This window comes from Chelonia mydas, chromosome 2 (assembly GCF_015237465.2).
Source record: "Chelonia mydas isolate rCheMyd1 chromosome 2, rCheMyd1.pri.v2, whole genome shotgun sequence".
NCBI classification, from domain to species: domain Eukaryota; kingdom Metazoa; phylum Chordata; order Testudines; family Cheloniidae; genus Chelonia; species Chelonia mydas.
In genome coordinates this window covers 228,537,853-228,562,914 of record NC_057850.1, presented here as the reverse complement: position 1 = coordinate 228,562,914, position 25,062 = coordinate 228,537,853, and the positions used below count along the sequence as shown (strand labels likewise).

At 42.7% G+C, this 25,062-nt stretch overlaps 1 protein-coding gene across 4 annotated transcripts in view; it reads right to left on the bottom strand.

Moving 5' to 3' along the window:
- MYO3A (myosin IIIA) overlaps positions 1-25,062 on the bottom strand; it is a 204,600-nt gene that overhangs the window by 16,259 nt on the left and 163,279 nt on the right. For all 4 annotated transcript variants that reach the window (XM_043541353.1, XM_043541354.1, XM_037890867.2 and 1 more), the window contains 6 exons: positions 24,316-24,427; positions 20,740-20,902; positions 19,964-20,050; positions 17,346-17,469; positions 13,797-14,754; positions 12,218-12,356 (listed from right to left, as the gene is read on the bottom strand). In XM_043541353.1, coding sequence (XP_043397288.1) covers positions 12,218-12,356; positions 13,797-14,754; positions 17,346-17,469; positions 19,964-20,050; positions 20,740-20,902; positions 24,316-24,427 — 1,583 coding nt within the window. The remainder of the gene's footprint in view (positions 1-12,217; positions 12,357-13,796; positions 14,755-17,345; positions 17,470-19,963; positions 20,051-20,739; positions 20,903-24,315; positions 24,428-25,062) is intronic.

Below are 25,062 nucleotides of genomic sequence, written 5' to 3'. Positions count from 1 at the left end.
AGCTGGGCCCCTAGTCTTCCCTGCCCCACAACAAAAGAATTCAGAGGAAACTCCATGAGGGAAAACTCTGAGTTTCCTGGCCCATACATGGATATTGTACTTGGGGACAGAATCTGCCCCACAATGGCTTATTCACATTGCTAACTACTGAAAGTATATTCCACTGCAGTGGTAATCCATTGAAGTACTGCTGTTCTACCTGAAGTGCGTTTTGACCATGAACCAGAGTGCTAACAACACTCAAGTGGGTAAGGAAGGAAAGAATACATTTTGTTCTCTAAGGGAATGTCTGCACTGAAATTAAAAACCTGTGGATGGCTCATGCCAGCTGACTTGGGCTCACAGGGCTCTGGCTGCAGGGACATCCACACTCGGGCTGCAGCCCCTAACTCTGGGACCCTCCCACCTTGCAGGGTCCTAGAGCCTGGGCTCCGGCCCAAGCTCAAATGAATACACCGCAATTAAACAGCCATTTGGTCTGATTCCCAAAAGCCCGAGTCAGCTGGCATAGGCCAGCTATGGGTGTCTAACTGCAGCGTGGATATATTCTAATAGCTCCCAGAAACATTTATTTTACTCTGGAGAAGTAAAATCTATTCTGTCTACATCATAAACCTTTTTAATTAAGAATGTGGCACAAGTAGTTATAATGAGAAATGATCATCATTGTTGGCGCCTGGAAAATTAGCTGTATACGTTTTTTGTTATGTGTGATAAATAAAGGCTTGTAAAGGTCACTGGTATATTGAGGAGCCAGAAGGAATAATATTAATTTAAACTGTAATAGGGTAATGATTCCATTTATTGTTTCAGCTTCTTATCTGAAATGCAAACTGCTCCTAATGTAATGAATGGACTATTATCTCAACATTTTACCTTTAAGAGAACAATGGTATTTTTCAACCTCAGGGTATAGATAATTCACTTTAGACAATGAGATTTTCATACAACTAATTCATTTTACTAAATTGAGATTAAATATGAATCATAGTTTCATTTAAACAGATCTACTGGGCCTAATACAGATACATTCTACTCTGCTAATTCTACTCTCGTTATGATGCTGGTTTTACACTGGGGCAATTCAGTTGGCTTCAGTGGACTTATGGTTGACTTACTCAGAAGTTAGAGTAGAGACAAGCCCATTGTATTTTATTGCAAAACACATCAGGAGTCTAAACCAGAAATGATAACCTAAAATGATAAAAGTAGTTTAACTATAATAAAAACTGTTATACATTTTCAAAAATTGTATCTGAGTGACTGCTGTGATCATAAGAAAATCTGGAAAAAATGAACAAAAATGTGGAGCACTAGGAAAAGCCCAAGAAAGTAGATCTGTTGTTTTTATAGTCACACAAGAGATCATTACCAAACATGCTATCACATTATTCATTATCTTATCTGACAGATCATCATTGTCAAAGACCTAAAGTACACTTTTCTTTCAGATGAAAACTATTCCAGTCGAAATTAGCTGAGAGAGTCACTCCTCTGCATAGCTGCTCTGAAAATTACTCTTCCTACACTCAAGAAAAATTATTTTAACGATCGTAAGGTCTCAGTAAGACAACTTGCTTTGATTATTGAAAATTATATTGCTTACAAGAGCATCTTTTTACCTAGACCTAAATCATTTGGAAGAATCTGACAACATAAATGTCTACATACGTATTTAAATTTGACTTGCATGCCTTTGCTTCATGGATGAGATGAGGGTTCAACTGGTTGAGGTTACTTCCGCCTTTCTCCATTTTTTCCAGCTCCTATAAATCTCCTGCATCTGGAAATCTTTTATTTCCCGCATTTTCATCAAATGGAGCTCTCCTTCTATATATTCAGCCCCAATGGGATTAAGCACAATTCTTGCAAGTTCCATGCAGCCTGTACTAGCTCCACTACCAGCTGCTATAGAAATGTTCTCTTTCTAAACATCACTTCCTGTTACATACCACAGAGGCTAACTGTGCAATTGCTACAATACCTTGGAGATGCAAACTGATAGGCCAAATTCTACTTTCATTTACACTGGTGTAAATCTGAAGTCAATGGAGTAACTCCAGATTTGAGGAACACCAGTGTAACTGAGAGGAGAACTTGCGTTAGTAGTAATCGAGATTAGGGGCCATAGCAGTGGGGAAGTTGGTTTCAGGGGCTTTACATGCTGCAGTATTGACGTCAGAAACTATGAAAAAAGAAGTTAAGGGGACTGAATTATTATTCTGGAGAACAGCAGGCCCCTTAAGATTATAACCCTTATAACCTATAAGAAGAATTTCCCTTCTTTGTGAAGTTCCAAAGAAAGCCACAGATGTGTCCGAATTTATTTTTTGAATTATCCAAGATGTAACTCCATTGATTCACATGGAGTTACACCAGAGGTGAATTTAGCCCTACCCAGAATTTAGTTCACTTACCCAGAGAGTCAACTAACGGTTAATAGATTTCTTTCTGCTCTTAGATTTGTGTGTTCTTTTCTTATGAAATACAAATACTGTAGTTGGTATTTGTACTATGGGACAACTCATTATGCATAGAGTAATGAAATATGCTTTTCATTAGTTGTCAATACTATCAGAGAACTTTTACTTACTAGGTTTTGGTTGGAAGGCAAGTTCAACTCATGAACCTTAGAGAAGATGAATTTCTGTTTGCTTGTTTTCCAGACATTCAGTACACCATTGCAGTGGGTAATGAGACAGAAAGCAGGAGGAAAATCATCCCTTTCTATCAGGCCAATTAAACTTTGCTTCTCGAGTCTGTTACTCAGAAAAAGGTCTCTCATGGTGTCTAGTCTATCCATGGCATAATTTTGCCCAGGGTTTCATGTGCATCTAGGGGAAGCTGATCATCTGCTTTATTTCTGCATATTTGAAAGGAAAAATAATACTTTCTAGCTAATTTAAATATTTCTAAAGCACCTATCTCTGTGGTATTCAGGTGCTACTGGAACTCATATGGTACTTTTAATCTCCAGGTTTCATAGCACTTTACAAAGACAGGTGAGCATTATTATCTCTATTTTACTGATGGGTAACAGAGATACAGAAAGGTTAAGTGATTTGCTCAAAGTTACGTGACAGCAAGTCATTAGCACAATAGAAGCTACATTTCCTGACTCTCCGCTCTATACACCATGGCTGCCCCTATGCTAACGTTATGCAAACAGGCCACCATTAGGGACATACAGTGGGGAAAGATTTTAGAGGGTAAGGAGAATTTAGAATAAAAAATGGTGATATTACACAAAACATTACGTTTATTGAGATTCTACCATTAGGAATACAGCTGAACAGCTAAAAAATAATATGATTCTGTTCAGACAGCATGAGCGCACACCATGAATACAATCACAATCAATAGCTAAAACAAGGAGGTTTTGCTTTAGTGACTTAGATTTTTGTTGTGAACCTTACAATAGCATTCACTATGATCTACGCTCAGGAAGGCAAATCTTTTGTGCTATATGGGCATGAAACACCCTATCAAAATTTATGTTTGTGCAAGTGATACTCAAATGTTTAAGGAGGACAAGTTTGGACTCCAAAAGTATGGCATCGATTTATATAGGATCAAGGTGGCCAATTCAGCGATCGAGTATGTGAGTAGGATGGTTGGCAGTTAATGTTAAGAAATGTTTAACAGTTCTGTTAGGGAACTGAATCTACAATTTTGTTGTATTGTCTGGCACCAAACAACAAAAACTAAACAGAGGTGAGAGAGTTAACTCAAAGGCCTTCATACTTCCTTACTTCGCCCTTATTCAGGCAAAGCACCGACTGACCAAAAAAAAAAAGAAAAAAAGAAAGAATATAGACTTCAGGTTTTGGACCATCTACAGGTGCTGACTTTAGTTTTAGCTGGTGGGTGCTCCTCTCTGCCTCCTCAGCCCACACAAGCGGCAGGTGGGGCGGAGCACAGGCAGAGTGGGGGCGGCGTCATGGTGCAGGTGCTGGGGCCCACAAAAGATTAATCTGGCTCTGCAGGTGCTAAGCATCCCCTATTTTTTTTGGTCGGTGCTTGAGCCCCGGAGCACCCACAGGATTGGCATCTATGTCCACAGCTGTTTGCGTGTGTTCTAAGCAAGGCAGCCGGAATTCTCTAGAAACTGGGGTAAGCATCTGTGCATTAGTTTGAAAGAGTAAAGTACCCACTGACTAAGTAAGAAAAGCTTGAAGAAGGGTCAGTAAATATAACTCCCCCTGCAGGCCCAGCAGTAGCTGCAGATTCCTGGTGTATTGCTAGTTTGGCAGTGGTCCAGAACTGAGAGCTCAATCCTGCAATGGACTAACTGCTGTCAACTTCTACTGACTTAAATGGGATGTGAGGGTGCTAAGCCTCTCTCAGGATCATGCTCTGCGTATATCACATTTAGGACCAGCACAACATTCAATCCCTTGTAGAAACTAATGCCCTGACTCTGAGCTGCTTGTGATCTGAGATTGGTGAAGCCCAGGATGGGACGGATGGGTCAAAGTGGCTGTATACCACCTGTCTGGCCATCTGGATTCTGTGTCCTGTCAGGGATCTGTCCAATTCCCAGCATAAACTAGAGCTTCCTGAGGGTTGCTTTCAGGGCTGCTTCTAGAAGAGGGTGAGCAGGTGAGCTGTTGCTTGGCTGCTTGGGGGGGTTGGGGGCATCAAAAACATTTTCCATCAGCAAAACAGCTAGGGTTGCTACTGGTTACTTTAACTGACACAGCACCCAAAGGGCCCGTGAAAGGGCGCTAAACTCTGGAGCGCCTCCAAGTGACAGGGTGTAGCACCACAGTCCTTTTCTCACCCCTGGCCTGCCTGCAGGTGGATGTTGGTGGGTCTTCAGTGGGTTGGCCCTCTGGCCGAGTCACAAAGTCCTTCTGGGGTAGTAAGGAACCCATTGAATAGTCTATTTTGCCCTCACTACAGTCTTCAGCCCTGGCTCTGGGCCCACTGAATTCTTCCCTTTCTTCAGGCTCCCAAACAAGTCCTGTCCCCTTCTTAGGGTTTCTGCCAATTTACCTGCGGCTGGTAGAGGAATCCAGGCCCACCCAACTCCAGGTTCCACCCCAGGGACCCTCTAAACAGCAGCCAGATATGGCTCAATTCAATTAGTTGCTGCCTCTTCCCACCTGGCCCCTTTTAGCTTCACCCTTATCTCAGGGTTAAGGGTCTTGGGTCCTCTTTCTGCAAACCCAGCTACGCAAAATACAGCCAGATACAAACTCTGGCTGTCCCTTGAGCTTCTGGCAAGAGCAGAGAACCCTTCCTCACACCTCTGGTCCCAGCTAGGAACTGACCTTCTAGGCCCCACAACTTCTTTTATCTGGGCCTGCTGGGCTCTGATTGGCTGTTGCTAGCCCTTCTGGCCCTTGGAGGATCAGGTCTCTCTAGCTTCCAAGATGGCTGCTTCAGTGAAGCCTCTCTAGGCAAGGCTGGAGGATCCACCTTTACTGCTCTTTTCCTCCCACCTTGCTGCTTTCTGGGGTCTGGTGTAGTAGGACTGCAGGGCCCTCTGTAGGGAGCTGCAAAGGCCAGGTACAGCCCATCACAGGACCATTACAGCAGCCAAAAATGACTCGATAGCAGAAGGAGTTGGTTGCATTGCTTTCCCTAGCCATGCCCCTCTGCTGGGGGGTTGTTGGGAAGGGGACAGAACAGGGCTGTTCTGCTGGCCCTATGCCATCTAGAGATTCCCCCTACATCTGGGTAACTCCCAGAAAGCTAGTTATACCTGCATTCTGACAGCATAAAGCAAAAGGAACATAACTCCAAATCAGGGCCAAAACACCTGAATCTCCACTGCCTTGCATGCTGGTCTAGGTCCTCAGCTGTATCAGAGCTCCTCATGCTTTGCCAGGACCAAAATGGGGTAATCTTGAGTGGATCTTTTGCACCCATTTGAATTTCACCCTAAAAGTAGAAAATTCTTTTGTGGAGCTTTTGCATTTGATCTTCTATTTAGCACTTGTAGTGATGGACATCATCATTTTCCTGGAAAGAGGTATATTCTGTAAATCCTGCTGGTGAATAATCTATGGAGACTATGGTTCATTCCAGGAACCTTGCACAGATTGCTCCATACCTTTTTGTAAAACTGGACCAAAGTTATTTTAGAGCCTATTTAAAAAACCTGATGAAATAAGATTACTTTGGCCTTCTCAACACACATGTATTTTTAAAAAAACTGCATATTTTGCATTTTTTATTAAATTGAACATCCTTTAAAGCCTTTTACATTGGCACAACCACATCAGCCAGTTCTCCTGCAGCCCCGTACCTTCTGTGATTAGCAGAAATAATTTTCTGCAAAGTATAAAAATGTTATTTTTGGAGCTGCTAAGCTGTCAAAATGAACAATGCCAGTCTATCTGTAGATAAAGGCAGACGCGTTCCTGTTTGGCATACAAAATGCAATTCTAGATTCATGCGTTCAGCAGTAAAATGACACATTAAACAAGTGATGTTGAGGAAAATGTGTACAATTATCATTTAAATCATCCTAGTAATTATATAAATCGAAATGTCATCGGATTTAAAGAGAAGCGAAGGGTTGACAATCATTGCCATCCAGTGATTAATGCCTTTATTGGGTTAATTCTCCCTCAAGATTGGAGCAGTATTGCAGGGGGTGGGGGCGGAGCCCAGCTGGGCTGTGGAACTTCAGATGGGCTTCACACCAAAACCACATCAGGGTCAAGAGAATTAATAGAATTTCATACGTAATGGGTGAATAGAACTCCTGACACCCTGGTCCCAGCTTTAGCCCAGTCAAGCCTCCTTTATGCTTATAAAACCACTCTTTGAAAGTTCATTGTCTGGCAAAAGCTCTCTCTTGTTAGCTTTACTGTGATAAGTAGCATCATTTAAGTAGGAACTGCTAGTGTCAACTACACAGTACATGCAAGTACAGCATATACAAATGAACCTCCGAGTTACAAACACCACAGTTACAAACTGACCGGTCAGCCACACACCTCATTTCGAACCAGAAATATGCAGTCAGACAGCAGCACTAACTAACAAAAAAATACAGTACTGTGTTAAATGTAAACTACTAAAAATAAAGGGAATGTTTAAAAAAAGATTTGACAAGGTAAGGAAACTGTTTCTGCGCTTGTTTCATTTAAATTAAGATGGTTAAAAGCAGCATTTTTCTTCTGCATAGTAAAGTTTCAAAGCTGTATTAAGTCAACCTTCAGTTGTAACCTTTTGAAAGAACGCTCGTAACATTTTGTTCAGAGTTATGAACATTTCAGGAGTTATGAACAACCTCCATTCCCGAGGTGTTCGTAAATCTGAGGTTGTGCTGTACAAGCAAATACTGCCAAACTCGGACCTAGTGCAAGCGGGTGCAATGCCAGTCAAGTTACCCTCTTGCTCCAGGTGTTAATTTCACCCAGGATGTGTGCTTAGTGACATTATATAAAATAAACAAAATTGCACATAAAGGTAATTTCAACTACTGTAGCATTAAGGAAAGCAGTAACATGGGTACCTACAATGCAAAACATGTTTTGTGCAATATATTGTTCTGGCAATCAGTAAAATCCTGGGTAGTCAGCTGACACACATCACGTGTTTATGGCATCTCTGAGACAAACAGTCTCCTCTCAGAGAAACACTTCTCAGTATGCTGCATCATTGTCCTCAGTAAAAAGAGGTACTTGTTTTACAATCAGCAGATATACTTTTTAGTTCCCAGGAGTTTGGTTACTCAGTGATCTCCACACCATATTAGGTTAATCTTTTGTAAAATAAATGTTTAAAAAATTATTTTTTTGTTAACCCACCCCCCCCCAACCAAGTGGCAAGGATTTGAAGGCTACAAGCATGGGGGGCGGGTATCAAAGGCCAGGGCAGGCTAAGCCTCCACTAACCCAGGCCATAGCCCCGCCCATGTTCCATCCGGGGCCTCACTTTCCTCCTCCTCTCCCCTGGAGCCAGCAGGGCCACAGTTCAGGCCAGTGGCCTGGAACTTCAGCCCAACAGTGGCTCAACCCAGGGGTCGGGCTAGTGGCTGGGGCTGGCCGGGCTGGGGCTCCTCCAGTAGTGTGTGTGTGAGCCTTGGGGCTCCTCTGGCCATGGAGGGGAGAAGTGGCAGGGTCAGTGGGTTAGCCTCCCCAAAGGAGGGTTTTACCTGCCCCCCATGGCTACAAGTTCATAACGATGGGTGGGATCTGGTGTGAAATGGACCAGGAATGCACCAGCAATGGGAGAAGGTGGAGTAGCAGCCGCTGGGCAGCTCTATACCATACCAGGATTCTCATAGGTAGGGAGAATCCTACACTGGCTGGAGTCACCAGCTTTAAGGCAGTTTTGTGACAAAGCTACCTTAATGGCCTGGAGAATTCATAGCTTTGATCAAAATGTTGTGTGGTTGTGGGTGGTTAGCACTTATAGGTGGGTAACTTGTAAAGCAATTTTCAAACTTCTTTTACTGGGAAGTAGTCACTGTTTTCCAATCCTGTTGTTTGGGAGATTGGGGAAGAGGTGTATAGTTTGTTTAGAAACCCTCTAGGAGAAAGTGACAGGGGATTGGTTTGCTGGGGTTTCTCTTTAAAGGAGTAGAGCATTAACTGACATGTTAGTCAGCTGGCTAGGCATTTATAGACTAGAATGATCATTTGGTCTGACACGGTAGAAAATACAGTTTCATGTTTGATTCGGCTTAAGGGGCTGTCCATGGTCAGGAGAACAGCTGTGGCTGCCCTTTGCTTTACGGGTTAATACTCTTATACACATTCTTGTTCTGTTCTGTCCTCTCAGTAAACTTGTGCCTATTCTCCCAATTTTACCCTTGAACTGCATCCACTTTAAATAGTAACTCCTCTCCACACGCTGCACTCACCTTGCCTATTTGCTGACCTTAGCAATTTAATCAAAATCCAAGCACAGGAAATCAAATGTCTTTTAGAATCTGACCGTTCTTCTGGAGAATGTGCATGAGCCCTCTTGGAAAGGGCACAGCTTGACTATAAAGTATGAACTTCTTTATGTTTGTGACCGTGAGCTTATAGGGCTTTTATACCATTTTTGCTGTGTCTTGAATGTTTGAAAGGCACCTTTCCAAAGGGCAGTTAATTGTGCCTCAGTCAAACACACAGAAAAAGCGTTTACACTTTAAATAAAAAAAGTAAAATTATGTTTTGTTTATGGATCAGAGCTCTCAGATGTATTATTCCTCAAACTACCACATTTGGTGCAAAAAAGCATCAAATGCTGGCACGTCAGAGATGCCCACATTTGTTTGGAAAGTAGATAGAGGAAATAAATCCTCATTTTGTTAAAAATCACAGTACATTTTTTGGTGAGAAACGGATTTAATTTGGTAAAGGGCAAAATCATGGTCCTGATAAAATTAAATGGGAATTTTGCCTTTGATTTCAATAGCCCCAGGATCTGACTCAAAGAAATGTGTGACATTCTTCACACTATGTTCAAAAGGAGGCGATGTAATACTTTTCACCTATCTTGCCATAGAAAAAGCATGGCATTTAAAAGGGAAGTAAAAGCACAGATAAAGGCTGCATTATGAGGTAGTATGGACAGAAACACAGGCAGGGCACGGGGAGATTTTCAAAGGCACAAAGGGGAGTTAAGTGCCAAACTCCTATTGACTTTCAATGGGAATTGGGTGCCTAACTCCCCTTTGTGCCTTTGAAAATCTCCTTCTGGACCTCTATCAGGTGTTAAATATTGTAATTTTATTGGCTTCAGTGGAGCTACTCCAGATTTACACCAGTGTAATTGGATAGATTTGGTCCATTTTGTAAATAGCAGAAACATATTGGTATATATTTCTACTTCAGTTTTTATCACTTTCAAATAAGATGATCTTTTTCTAATTGGCAAAATAGGTCTTGTATTTCCCTCTCCATGTCTCTCTTATCTGTGTTCTATAGGGAAATGTTTAAGAAGCATTTGCTATTTTCCAAAGAATGAGCCTTTAATACCACGTTATCTGAGGAATTAGCCTCATACTGTCAAAAAATCAGTAAAACATAATAAAGAATTCAGCATAAACCTGCTAATCATTAACATGAACACTGGTATGTCTAAAATTAAAGTCCTGCCAAAATCCTGGAATGGAGTTTTCCATTTGATGTTTGCTCTCTCTTGCAGAGGTCAGTCGCAGAAGCATGCTGCCGTGAATAACTGGGGATTAACAAGAAGCAGCCTTTACACTTACAAGACCTGACTCTAATATACACTGAGGTTGCTTTATTGCACTCTGGCAGTGTGAAAGGCCCTTAAAATGGGGGTAAAGTACATGTACTTTAAGGTCCCTTTCACATTGCCAGAGGTATGAATCACCTTCACAATATTATAGAGACAAAAATGTAGTATGTTTTGAACACTGAAGGGCAAATTCTAAGCCTGGGCTATGGTCTGACCACTTGATGCACCAGGGTTAGAGGAAACCTTCCCACCAGGCTGGTGAACTACTCAGCAGAGCCAACCCTAACCCAACAGACAAGAGTAGTTTCTACAGCTCCATATGCATCTCTCCATGTTGGGCAGGTCTTGGTGATCTGCATAGCAATCACACCCTTGACTTCACCCTGGCCCTTCCATTGTCTACCCCCATCTGTCCCAGGTGTGCTAGTATCCAGGGAGCTCTCTGAGGACCAGAGATTCATGGTGTGCCGAGGGTATGTAACCACTGTGCCTCCCCCAAAGGCTGTCTCCTGTTGCACAGTAGAACTGCATCAGTTATCATGCAACTGTAACTGATACAGGATTCAATTAATAAATAATTAAAGGGGAGGAATATAATTAATGCCAGTCCACATGGTTTTATGGAAAACAGGTCTTGTCAAACAAATCTGATTTTATTCTATGATTCTATTGGGATGATTTAATTGGGGATTGGTTCTGCTTTGAGCAGGGGGTTGGATTAGATGACCTCCTGAGGTCCCTTCCAACCCCGATATTCTATGATTCTATTCTATGATTCTATGATTCTATTGGCAACAAGTTTGGTAGGGGTAACTTTGTAGATGTAATAGACTTTGCTCAGGGTTTTGATTTAGTACCACACGAAATTATGATTAAAAATTAGCACTATACAATCTCAACAGAGCACATGATAAATGGATTAGGAACTGGCTAGCGGACTGCTCGCAAATCTCAATGAAGAATCATCACTGAATGGGAGAGTCCACAGGGATCGATTCTAGGCCTGACAATATTCAACATTTTTATCAATGATTCTGGAAGTAAATGTAAAATAACTGCTGGTAAATTCATACAGAGTGAGCTAGATCACCTGGTAGCTGAGCTCATTCCACAAATATACATGAACATAATCAAATGTAAGGTCGTACATCTAGGAACAAAGAAGGGAGGTCATACTTACAGAATGGGGGACTATCTCCTGGAAAGTTGTGACTCTTGTAAAGGATTTAAAGGTCATAGTGGACAACATGAGATCCCAGTGTGATCATAGAATAACAGGGTTGGAAGGGACCTCAGGAGGTCATCTAGTCCAACCCCCAACTGATTCAGGTGATGCTGAGGCAAAAAGGGCTAGTGTGATCCTTGGATGTATGAACAGGGGAGTAGGAACTGATTTTACCTCTGGATATAGCATTGGGGAGACTGATACTGGAATAAAGCAACTAGTTCTGGTGTCCACATTTTTAAAAGGACGTTGAAAAATTGGAGAGGAAACAGCGAAGAGCCACAAAAATGAGTCAAGAGCTGGAGAAAATGCCCTACAGTGATGAAGAGTTCTACCTGTTTAGTTTATCAGAAAGAAGATCCAGGAGTTGACTTGATCATGGTGTGTAAGTACCTTAAATGGGGAGAAAATACTGGGTACTAAAGGGCTATGTAATCTAGCAGAGAAAGGTATCACAAGAGCCAGAGGCTGGAAGCTGACGCCAGACAAATGCTCATTAGAAACAAGGCACTTATTTTTAACAGTGAAGGTGACCACTGGAACAAACTACCAAGGGAAGTGATGGATTCTCCATCTCTTGACATCATCACATCAAAACTGGATACCTTTCTGGAAGATGCTTTGGCCAAATACAGGCTATTGGGCTCAATGCTGGGGAAACGGGGCAAAGTTTTATGGCCTGTGTTATACTGGAGGTCTAAATAGATGATCTAGTGGTCCCTTCCAGCCTTAAAATCTAGGACTATGAATCCTTGTCATGGAACCCCCTGTGGCTGCAAGACTTGCCCCTGAGTGACATTAATGTTATTGATAAACATGGAGGTTGACTATTACCTGATTGACACACATGAGGAGAAAGACGGCCATTTGTTTGTTTATCTTTGGACAGCATCACGGGCCTCAGCTGATGCGACAAAATCATTTCATTCAACTTTTGCTGCAGAACCAAATAGCCTTCGGACAATTTTGATATCTAAAAAAAAAAAAAAAAAAAAAATACAAGAGAGAGATCTCCATGTTTCCAGGTAATCAAGGGTGAAAAACTGCAGATTGGACAATACGGTAAACAGAGATTGGACAAACTGCTTCTATGCAGTACACTTCTTTTTTGAAAGCATGAAATAATTCCATCACAGCACTGTGACAAACACTGCATACGTAATAATAACTGATCCTGCAAACTGCTTCGTAGAAGCTCACATCTGTGTCCATGCAGAGCCCCCTAGAAGTCAATGAGAGCAAGGTTCCAACTGTGCAGAGCACGCACTAGTAACAGGTATGATAACCTTACTCAGCAAGGTGTTTACGCATGTGCATAACTTCAAACAGGCGAGTAAGGACTTCACTACTCTGCTGAGTCAGGGCCTTAGTTGGCAAATGTCAGCATTTCAAAAAACCACTTATCTTGACTGGGGCTTCTGGTTTTAGGTTAAAATGGACAATGCCCACCCCCAACCCTGACAATCTCTTCACTTGTAGTGCAAATTGTAGATTTTTTATAAAATATCCTTTAAAATGCCTGAATTTTAGAGAGTGAAATCTTGGTCTCACTGAAATCAACAGGAGCTTTGCCATTAAATTCCACAGGGCCAGGAGTTCATCCATAACATTTTCAGTGAAATGTATTCGTATCAAACTATGCTGCTTCACTGAAGCCGAAACATTTTGTGGCAATCTAGCGATTTCAGTGACGTTTTCAACAGGAAGCTTTCTGAGGTTCAGGGTGGGCTCTGGTCACTTTTGACCAGAGAGAGTGACCTGAACAAAAAAAACCCTACCCCTTTTGATTCAAAACCAGATGTTTTGATGCAGTTTCATTTAATGAAAATGTCCAAAAGGGTTTGTTTTTTCCCCAGTGCAGAACAAAACCAAATTCCAAAATCTTGGAAGTTGTCACGAAACAGAATTGTCATGCCCTGGTCAGCTCTAGTGTACACCACTGGAAAGTATTTGTAGAAGGAACTGGTGAACCCTAAGAATCCCTTGCATTCTGTGGGAGGTCATCTCTGCGAGAACAGGGCTTGCAAGGGGAAATTTTTTTGATATAATTTAAGGAAAACAAATTTTAAACAGATTAACCTCCCCCCCATACACACACAATTCAACTCCTAAGTGAGAGTTTGATTTTCCTAAAAACCTGCCAAGCTTCAGAATAAATTAATATCAGAATCTGTATAAACCCAAATCTTCAATTCCTGACCAGTGATTTAAATGCACAGAATAAAGTGATTAAAATGTTACTTACTGACTGGCCTGAACAGAATGCCCCTTATTCCAGTTAATTTCGGTGTTTTGTATGTTATGAAGTAGTATGAGTCAGAGCATCCATTTTCAGTGAGCTATCCTCTAATGCATTATTCTTAGCACATTTCCTACAGTTATCAAGAAATATTTAGCTTAATAAGCTTCTTACCTGTCTTGAAAAGGCTGCGAAATCACAAGCCTCTTTTGCTGAGCCATCCTTTAGATTCTTATGGCCCTCGGCCTGAGTATTAGACCTTTCTCTATCTTTTGTTATCTTTGAATCATTATTTTGAGTATGTGCTACTTCAGTTGGCTCTCTACTAGCTCTCTCTTGACTTTTAGAAGGTAATTTCCCTTCTTTTCTGAGCTGACCCCTTCTTCTGTAACCTCGATAATTGCTCTGAATTACCACTGCTGCCTTATCTTTGTCTTCTGAACCTTGTTTTTCTGGCTCAACTTGCTTCTGTGAGCCTCTTACTGAGTCTTTCCTTATACTTCCTTTATTTTCACCCGGTATTATCCCTTCCTGTGTCAGATGTTTTCTCTCCAAGTGACTGTCATACTTATTCTGAACAACAACAGACAGTTGGTTTTGCTCAACTGTGCTGATTGTTTCTTGATGAGTCAGATCTCGGAGGCCTAGTTCTGTCATTTTTTTAGATGGCTGCTTTAAAGAGACCTCTTTTTCCTTTGGATGCTGCCATGGAGGGTTTTGTTTCATAGAAGCACTCTCTCTTCTTGGAGGCATTTTCCTTTTTTCCTCTAGGTTCTTTCTGTCTGAGTGTCCAGAGTAGCTGCTCTGACTGAAAGTAGCTGCCTTATCTTTTCTGTCTGTTTCAGCCTCAGCTTCCTGCACTACATTTTGAACTGGCTTTACTTCTGGTTTGAAGTTTTCCACTGGAGAAGACACTTGGTCTGCTAGTTTTCTGTGTTGCTCCTTTATTTTTTTACGCTCTCTGTAGCCTCTGTAGTTACACTGAACAACAACAGCTGCTTCCTCTTCAGCTGGAGAAGGAGAGTTTGTCATTACAGCTGGGTCTTCTTCATTGTCTTGAGGTTGCTCATCTTTTTCTTTTTCAGTTATGGAAGCTGCATTTTCAGTTTGTTCCTTCTTCAGAAGTGATTCCCTGGGTGAGACATATTGCATTTGGGAAATATTATAGCAGACAGATTACCGCCTTACAATTTCCTGCAGCAATGTTTGTGTACTAAACGACAATTTGATCAATCAAAAATGAAAATAAAACCGCTAGAGCATCTAGCACAGATTAGGAATGGGGAATGAATATACATATTTGTGAACATGAATGATATTCTACGTCTGGAAGAATATCCCTGACAAATGGCCCAAGGGCAATGAGGGTGGCAATCTGGATGATAAAAGAGCAGGAGGTAAAGGTTACAGAAAAAATCCACTGACAGTATACAGATAGTAAAAGAAGACAGGTATTTTCCTGCAGTGTCCAAAAACCTCAGTAATTCACACAGTCCAAAACCCATCCCCCAAAAGGGAAAACACTGCCCAAATAACAATGCAAAAAGAATGTTCGTGGATTTGGATCCAGGTCATAAAACTTCATATGAAAATACTCCCTGACACCAGGGGAATAACTGGCACACTACTTGGGCCTTCTATGTCACCATCAGCTGAGGTTAAATGCCAAGCCAGGGCTTTCACCCAGTTCAACCCACTACCACTTGAAAGAGCTCCTGGAGTCCTTCCAAAGCTCCTTTCTATCTACCTTAGGTACTTATGTAGCTCCCCATTACCGTAATATCTGAGTGTCTCCCAATCTTTAATGCATTTGTCCTTACAATACCCCATTTTACAGATGGGGAACTAGGGTACAGAGAGATTAAGCAACTTGCCCAAGGTCAAACAAGAAGTCTGTGATGGAGCAGGGAATTAAACTCGGGTCTTCTAAGTCCCAGGACAACACACTAACCACATCCTTCCACTCCTTCACTTTCTTTACTGGCTGTGAATGGTTTCCCGAATGGTTTCCTTCTCCTATGGGTAAGACTACCAAACCTTTCTAGTGCTACCTCCCACTAGGCTCACTCATAATCACACCCCAAAAGCAAAGCCTAAAAATGTAAAAAAGAAGTAGACTTCTCAGAGGGGCATTTCAGAGGATGAATGCCTACTTGGCTGAGTTACACTGAGCAGGGCCAGAACAGCCTGTGAAAATACTGGTCATTCAACATAGCGCACCGGGAAAGAGTCCTGAACTACTTTCATGAACAGAGTCTGTTTTATTGTTGTATACCCATCTCAACATATGGATAAAAGGAAGTTTCCATGTTTCGGACTGTCAATTTCTTTTTACTTTTATTTGATTCAGACAAGAGGTGTATGCAATATATAGAAATGTCTCAAGAAGAGCTATTCCAAACACAGACCAGGACCCATCATTAGTATCAGTTTATATTAAAATCACAGGTGGACAAAATATTGCCAACTAATTTTTTTTTTACCCCATATTTGCCTCTTCTCTCCTGAGGTCACAAAACTTAAGAAAAATGTTTAGTGCCATCTTTTAAAATAAGCAAACAAACTATACTCCTGGGGGAATTGTGTGTCACTGCATGTGCACAGAATTCATGTCCCCTGCAGATTTCTTTACTTCCCTGCAGAAAAATGTCTTCTGATGGGGAAGCAAAGGGAAGCCGCAAAAGCAGTTACATGCTCCTCCCTGGCAGTTCAGGCAGGTCAGTTTGGGTGCCTGGAGCAGCCGGTAGGAACATAAATCACCACCGGGGGGGGGGAGGAGGGGGAATGGGCACTCCTGTGTGTGTGTGAGAGAGAGAGAGAGAGAGAGAGAGAGAGAGAGACACAGACAGACACTCTGTCCCACTCGCTCGCTATTGCAGCACGTTCAGTGTGGAAGGCCAAGGCTTCAGGGTGTTTTTGAGGAGGTAGGAGTGGGACAGGCTCTGTCCCCTCAAGCAGAGCATAATGTATACTCTTGAGGGAATTCTGTGCCACTGCACAGTGCAAAATTTTTCAGAAATTAACATGTGTGCAGAATTTCTTTTCCCCCACAGAAATGGACTGCAGTGCTACTAACTGCCACTAGGAGCCACACATAGAAGACACTGCTGGGGGGAGGGAGAGGGAGCTAGAGGGTTCTTGGAAGCTGCAGTTCCCAGCATGCCCCGAGGGAAAGAGAGGGCAGCATGCAAGAAACTCCATGCAAGTCTGGTACTGAGCATCAGACTGTTTCTCCCTCTGGATCCTTGGGCTCTGGGGGGTGGAGAGTGCGGATATCTGGGTTGGGGGGCCCACGTGGCTGGGCTCTGCGGGAGAGGAGGGATTGTGGTTGTCTGGTCCCACAGCTGGGCTCTGGGGTCGGGGAGAAGAGGGCAGAGAAACAGGAACTGGGATGTCATAGGGGTTTCTTTCACTCTCTACTCCTGGGGGAATTTTTGTGCGTGTCTGTATTGTTGCTGACAGGTATTTTGAAATAAATTACCAAAATAGTTGAAACTGGTGCGATTATGTAGTGTTATTTTGACAAATAAAATTTGCAGAATTTTAAAATATTGTGTGCAGAATTTTAATTTTTTTTATGCAGAATGCCCCCAGGAGTAAAACTATTTGTGCTACACAGAGCATCCAATTCTGCTTCATTTCCAGAGTATATTGCTGATTTCTGACAGTGTTTACTGAAGCAGGAGATATTTAAGTGACACAGTAGAAGGAAACGATTGCTACCTTTTCTTTTTGAAGCTTTTCCTCTCCCTATATCCCCTGTAGTGAGATTGAATTGTTGTTGCTGCTTTGTTCATTGCATCTGTTATTTCTTTCCTTTTCTTTCTGATTAAGTATCCTCTTGCAACTGATACAAATTACAGTACAATTCCATTTTAGACAACACCCAAGCTGTATTTAAAACTTTTAACAGAGTTAAATAACAACAATACAGAGTTAAATAAAAAAAAGCTGCAGAAGACAGGAACCGGGTAGTACAAGCAAGGTGGGGAAAGCTGTTTTCAAGTGAGATTTTAAATGTGATGGCAAGTCAGTGAAGTGGCGGGATACAGGAAGTTTATTGAGATGACAGAAGCTACAGAGGAGAATGGTCTCACACCTGCAGTGGTGAGATTATATGAAGGATCATAGAAGGAGGCAAGAAGAACTAGGGCGTGGGGTAGGGAATGGAAAAAGCCAAATTGAGAATTGATATGTAAAGTGGTGTAAATTAGACTCCCCAGCACACATTTACTGATGTGTAAGTGAGTATAATGGGTTATAAGACGGTGTGAATTACATTCCAAGGAGCCAAATTTCAGGTAGGGGTGGCCTATCCGACTTATTCATACACCCCTGTTAGCTGACTTTCTTGCTGCATTCCCCTCTCCCAGCCCCTCAGACTGTGAGCTACATCAAGGTGCACTCCAGTAGATGCACTGGGCCAGACTCAGAAGTGCTGTGTAATGGAGACAAATTACAGGTTGAAAAGTGGGTGTGAGTCTAAGGGGGTACAGCGTACTCTAGAAAGGAATATAAATGGATTTAACATGCACTTTTAGGGGGCCCCAAAGACAGTGGAAATTACATGAACTTAGATTCTTTCTAGAATTTCTTAGGCTTTGTCTACACTAGCACTTTTGCCAGTAAAGCTTTTTTAGTCTGGGGTATGAAGAAACCACCCCCCTGACCAAGATCAGTTTCACCAACATAAGCGCCAATGTGGACAGTGCTATGTCAGTGGGAAATGCTCTCTCGCAGACATAGCTACCGCCGCTTGTTGGGGGTGGTTTAATTATGCTGGTGGGAGAGCTCTCTCCCGTTGGCATAGAGTGGCTGCACAAGAGACCTTACAGCGGTGCAGCTGCAGGGATGCAACTGTGTTGCTGTAAGGTCTGTAGTGTAGACATAGCCTTACACTTTCTGGACCTGATTCTCCTCTCACTTACATAGGTTCAAATCAGGAGTAACTCCACTGAAGTCAAAGGAGTTATACCAGTGTAAATGTCAGTGTGGACAGCATCTGATCTGTTTCAAGTTACTTAGCTTCACCTGTGAAGTTGGCCCAGATCGTTGAGGTAGGATGGAGCATGTCCAAGGATGGTTATCAAAATAAGGATGGCAGTTTTGAACTGGGTTTTGAAAGAAATGGGGAGCAGAGCCACTAAAATTGTGTGAGAATGGACATCATATGATTTTGCTTCTTTTATGCTGAAGGAAATTGAGCTGAAGCCACACGTCAGGCAGAGAGAGTGGACACAAAGGAGAATTAAAGATATCATAAGATACAGTGCAGTGGTTAATCAACATAAACAAGCTGTTGCAACATTGTAGTGTTTGAGATTCCCTCGGCTGAGGAGGTAATCAGGGCATCTCAGATATCATCATGTTGGTAAATATTGACTTTCAATGGTGACCTCTTTGGATTTGATTCTGCTCTCAGACCAGTTTTACACTGGTAAAATTCCATTGACTGCAATTGAGTTACTCCTATACACCACATGAGATCAGTATCAGGTTGTATACGTACAAGTGATGGTTATCAAAATGACCAAGAAGGACAGGGTAGATAGAAAAAAGCAAAGGATCAAGAATTGAATCTTGGGAGATGTCACAGCAGCGATGTCTTGGCACAGAGGAAGAAAAGGAACATTTTGGTAGGTAGGAACACAGCCATGACAGAAGACAACCAGAGACATATGCATAGCTAAAGATAAGACTCTTCTCTAAAGTAAATGTTATCTAATATGTAACAAACATACACAAAAATGTAAACAATATATACAAGAGCAAACAGACATATATATATATATATATATATATATATATATATATATATATATAAAATTTAAGCAGATATATAGTGTGCACAGAGGTGAAAGTGGGCCGGTACGACGTACAGGTAAGAAGTGGCCGCCAGTATGGGCCCGTACACAGCCGCCCCAGGGCCCGGCAATTTAAAAGGGCCCAGGCCTCCCGGCCGCCGTTATCGTGGCAGCAACCAGAGTCCCGGGCCCTTTAAATCACCGCCAGAGCCCTGGGCGGCACAGGCCGGGCAGCGCAGAAAGGCTGGCTGGGGGAGGCTGACCCTCCAGCCCCGTCCCTTCCGCAGGCCCAGAGCTGGAACCCCGTAATGGTAAGCCTTTTACGTTACTTTCACCCCTGAGTGTGCATACATATATATTGTATACATACACTATTTACCAGCAGAGATATGTGCATCAGATCCGCGGTGCAATCTGATGTAGCTCCTCTGCAGTCACTGTAGCTTTGTAGCAGCTGAGGGTCTGGCCCAGTACGTTGTGTATAAGCCGATATATAAAATCAGTGTATTAAAAGTCTAAAAAGCTAACAGTCCATACCTGCTTGAAGTCTGGTAATAAATGTTTCCATTTTGTATTGATTTTTTCCATTTTCATATTCTTTACGAGCAACAAAGCCCCTGTAAACTAAAAAGAGGTGGGAAAATTTAAGCTCATCCATTAGGCAATATAGAAGAATATAAAAATAAAGAATTCTGCAAGCAGTTATGGCATCAGAATTAAAGTATTCAAAAATATTATTTGTCCAGGATGTTTCTACAAAGAAACACACTTTTGAGTTGTCAGTCAGGTTTCCAAATTTATGACAAGGAAGCACAAACTGTATAAAATATGTAAAATCCGGATCCTCCAGATCGTATTGTAATTATGGAATCAATTAGTACATAAAAATGCAGATGTTGGAACTTCCAAGAGGATGATGCTCAAAGTTATGCTAAAAAGAGGCTGTTCAATTAGTGATTTCTCTATCAATAGCTTATTTCGTTTTATTATCCAAGGTGCTTAATTATGCATTAATTTTTCACTGGTATATTATATGACATTGTCAGAGTATGCTGAAATTTTAGGAATAAAAATATTATTTATGTATTCACATTCCTCTATTGTTAAAAATCACCTTGTAAAAGTAACATTGATAGACAACTCTAGTGAAGAGATTATTGTCATAACCCGATTAACAGATTTCTTTTCATAAGAATACATAAATATCAAACATAGAATGCTTTATCAAATGCAACAGGTTTAAAAGAACAAAATGTAAGAAGCCATATTTCATCCATATGCACATTTATTCTAAAATGCTGTCGAGTTATTACCTGACTGTATTTTAATAGCACTTTCTTCCCTTTTCTCCTTTAATTTTTTGTATCTCTTTGAACCTAGCCACCCTCTGACATAGGCCTGAATCAAAACAATCCTGTCAACCGTCTCCTTTCTCATTAAATTCAACTGCTCCACGTGATAGTATTTAAGGAACACCTTAAAGAGAGAAAACAAACAATGATACACAGCATTAATTAATATGGCCTAGACAGTCATAGAATCATAGAATCATAGAATATCAGGGTTGGAAGGGACCCCAGAAGGTCATCTAGTCCAACCCCCTGCTCAAAGCAGGACCAAGTCCCAGTTAAATCATCCCAGCCAGGGCTTTGTCAAGCCTGACCTTAAAAACCTGTAAGGAAGGAGATTCTACCACCTCCCTAGGTAACGCATTCCAGTGTTTCACCACCCTCTTAGTGAAAAAGTTTTTCCTAATATCCAATCTAAACCTCCCCCATTGCAACTTGAGACCATTACTCCTCGTTCTGTCATCTGCTACCATTGAGAACAGTCTAGAGCCATCCTCTTTGGAACCCCCTTTCAGGTAGTTGAAAGCAGCTATCAAATCCCCCCTCATTCTTCTCTTCTGCAGACTAAACAATCCCAGCTCCCTCAGCCTCTCCTCATAAGTCATGTGCTCTAGACCCCTAATCATTTTTGTTGCCCTTCGCTGGACTCTTTCCAATTTATCCACATCCTTCTTGTAGTGTGGGGCCCAAAACTGGACACAGTACTCCAGATGAGGCCTCACCAGTGTCGAATAGAGGGGAACGATCACGTCCCTCGATCTGCTCGCTATGCCCCTACTTATACATCCCAAAATGCCATTGGCCTTCTTGGCAACAAGGGCACACTGCTGACTCATATCCAGCTTCTCGTCCACTGTCACCCCTAGGTCCTTTTCCGCAGAACTGCTGCCTAGCCATTCGGTCCCTAGTCTGTAGCGGTGCATTGGGTTCTTCCGTCCTAAGTGCAGGACCCTGCACTTATCCTTATTGAACCTCATCAGATTTCTTTTGGCCCAATCCTCCAATTTGTCTAGGTCCTTCTGTATCCTATCCCTCCCCTCCAGCGTATCTACCACTCCTCCCAGTTTAGTATCATCCGCAAATTTGCTGAGAGTGCAATCCACACCATCCTCCAGATCATTTATGAAGATATTGAACAAAACCGGCCCCAGGACCGACCCCTGGGGCACTCCACTTGACACCGGCTGCCAACTAGACATGGAGCCATTGATCACTGTCATTGTGTCAAATGGCTGTCCAGTGTCATTGTGGCAGTCTTCTCACAGTGATTCATATAGGTGCATTAGTCTATTTAGCATCAACAGGAATTCTGTGTGAGCACTGGGAAGAAGAAAGCCTTTAGTTCCATTGTTTAAATGATCATTTTTGAAGGTGACAAAGCTGAAATAATTCTGTAATTTGAGTTGGTAACACAAGTGGACAAAACACTTTTATTATTTGTATTTTCATTGGAAGATACTTTAACCTCCTCAGTGTTTTCCTCTGGTGCATATTTCACAAAACTAACTCCAGTCTGTTAATGCTTTTGTCCAGTACCTTAAACCCAGGCCAGAATTTATTTATTTTTAAATTTGCTTTAAGGGAAGCCTACACCATAGAAAAACAACCCGAAAAAGGGAGACTGGCACAAGTGATACAAACATCAGGCCTGATTCTGTTCTCACACTGGAGTAAATCAAGCGTAACTCTATTGACGTTAGTGGAGTTTTACTGGTGTGAAATCAGTTGCTGTAGGTAAGAGGAGAATCAGTCCCATTGTATCTATTTTTTCAGGACTTTTCTGTCCTCTCCTCTCTACTCCTTTTGTCATAGTCTCTGTCTGTCAGATCCTGTCTCAGTTACATTGGTGTACATCTGGAGTAACTCCATTTAAGTATACAGTGAGATATAATTTCCCATACCTCCAGTTATTCTCCTTTCCCCATCCCCATTTTCTCCTTTGGTCCCACCTCACAACATGAGAGAGGTTGCGCGGGGAGGTGCATCCATGGATCCTTGTACCAGCTTTCTTTAGAAAAACCTGCCCCAACAATGCCACTCTGCCTTTGAGGAAGGTCTTTCTTCTCTCTGGTAGACCCCTTATGAATCCATCTCTGGTTCATTAGACAGGAGTGAACAAGAAGAGGCATGGCCATGGAGAAAGGTGCCTCACAGAGCAGGTGTCTCTGAACGTCAGACAGCTTCACTTCTATGTCTCCCCTTCTCTTTGAATCTTCTGCCCCTTCCCCCTTGCTATGTTCGGAGAAGGGGAGACTTGAGGCTAAAGTTGTTTGAGGTGTGGAGACACCAGCTTTTCTCCTATGGCACCTTCTCTGTCTAGCAAACCTCCTGTAGTTTGCCAGCAGGGAGGCCCTTTCTGACAAATCAGGCTAGAAAGGCTGAGGTGGGAGGGAGGCTGATAAATTCTACTGGTGCCATGGGGCAATAATGAGGGAGCAGACATTTATCTCCCCATAATCAGAAGCTACTCAAGACAATCTGCCACCCTACACAAATCTTCAGTGTGCTGTCCCCCTCCTCATAAGCCTGGGGCAGCAGATTTGGCCTGGCTGCCCCTCTGTCATTATAGAGGGGCAGCCAAGCCAAATTTGAATGAGTGGCATGTAATCCAGAGTAAAGAGTTACAAAACCACACAAATTTGGTCCAGACATCCCTCCGTCATGATGAAAAGGTGACCGGCCAAATCTGCCACCCTAGGCAGCTGCCTAGTTCATAGGTGTGGGAAGTAGGAGTGCGGGGCTGCTGCAGCACCCTCAGGTTTTATGCAGGACTGCTGGCCCCGCACCCCAGCCACTGGCTCCATGCATAACGCCTGGGGGCGTTTCCCGCACCTATGACCTGCTCCCGGCCCTCTGCCCGCACTCTGTTTCCCAACCCCTCATCTCACCTAGGGCTTGGGTACTGGATGCCACCCCCACTCCTGTTCTCAGGCCTCCGCTCCTAGGGCCCGCCCCACTCCCAGCCCTACACCTGGGGCTCTGCTCTTGGGGCCCCAGTGGCCGGCCTTGCTCCCCAGGCGCTGGTCCCGTGCCCGGGGCCCCACGACTGGGGCTCTGCTCCTGGCCCTGCACGTGGGGTCCTGGCTGCTGGCCCCTGCCTGGGTCTCTGCTCCTGTCCCCACGCCTGCTCCCAGCTGTGGCCTCGGCCCCCTTGCCCCTGTCCGGGTTCCCCCTCCCGGAGTCACAGCCCTGCTACCAGCCTCAGTGGGGGGAGGGCAGATGGAGTTAAGGGGGCTGGCTTTCAGCACCTCCACTACTAAAAATGTTCCAGCACCACTGGCCTAGTTTGCTTATAGCTAGGGTGTCCTCTGTCCATAACCAAAATCTGCCCCCACATCTGAGATCATCTGCTGCCAACTCCTCTCCCCCGACTGAGGGACCAGGATTTCAGCCTCATTGTCAGTGAGGGGGTGTCCAATTAAATATTTTTTTTACCAATGTGAACCCAAAGTAACTCCAGTGGAGTAACTGAGAGCAGACAATGCTTAATATCTTTACAAGCACATAGTGAAACGTATGCAAAGTATGGGAAAATATTACTTTGGTTTTTCCAAGAACCCAGTTGTCAAGGCGGGCTTTTTCTAAGATAGCAGCACAGGTTTCAGGGCTGACCGGAGGATCATCACTTGTTTTGTAACAGATGAGGTAATACCTAAAAGACAAAAATATGATTCTTTATTACAGTAACATGGAATGAATGAAAAATGCAGCTATTCAGCTAAATGAAACCTAGTTTAAAATGTTTTTGTATGAAGCAATACATAATGTACTAAAAAGAAGAACATGCCAAAAATCACTGCGTGTTTATATATGGCAAATAGAAACACAGTTAAAGGTGCATGAGAGACATCCTGTACTTCCTGGAGGGTTTTTTAGTTCTATTATCACCACTATAGGACTTTCAGAAAACATGCTGTCTAGTGAGAGTCTTTGCCAATTCATTGCCTTTACTACTTCTTTGCATGTTGTGGATATCCCTTTTGTGACATTCTGCACACTGGGGGAGCACCCTGTAACCCCCATATTCCTCATTTATATATAATTGTGATCTTGCATATAAAGCAGGCCGTGGGAGGTATTGGGGAAAGGTTATGATCTGCTGAAAGTCATTTTTCTATCCATATATGCATATCATTAATGCAAATGAAATTGTAAGAATTGTGTTGTATGGTTTTCACTAAAATATGCTGTGGGTTTGGGAGGCGCCCAGATACTAGCTCTACAGAGACCATGACAAGGGGGGCAACAAACAACTGGGGGGGTGCTGTTGAACAGACATCACCAGCC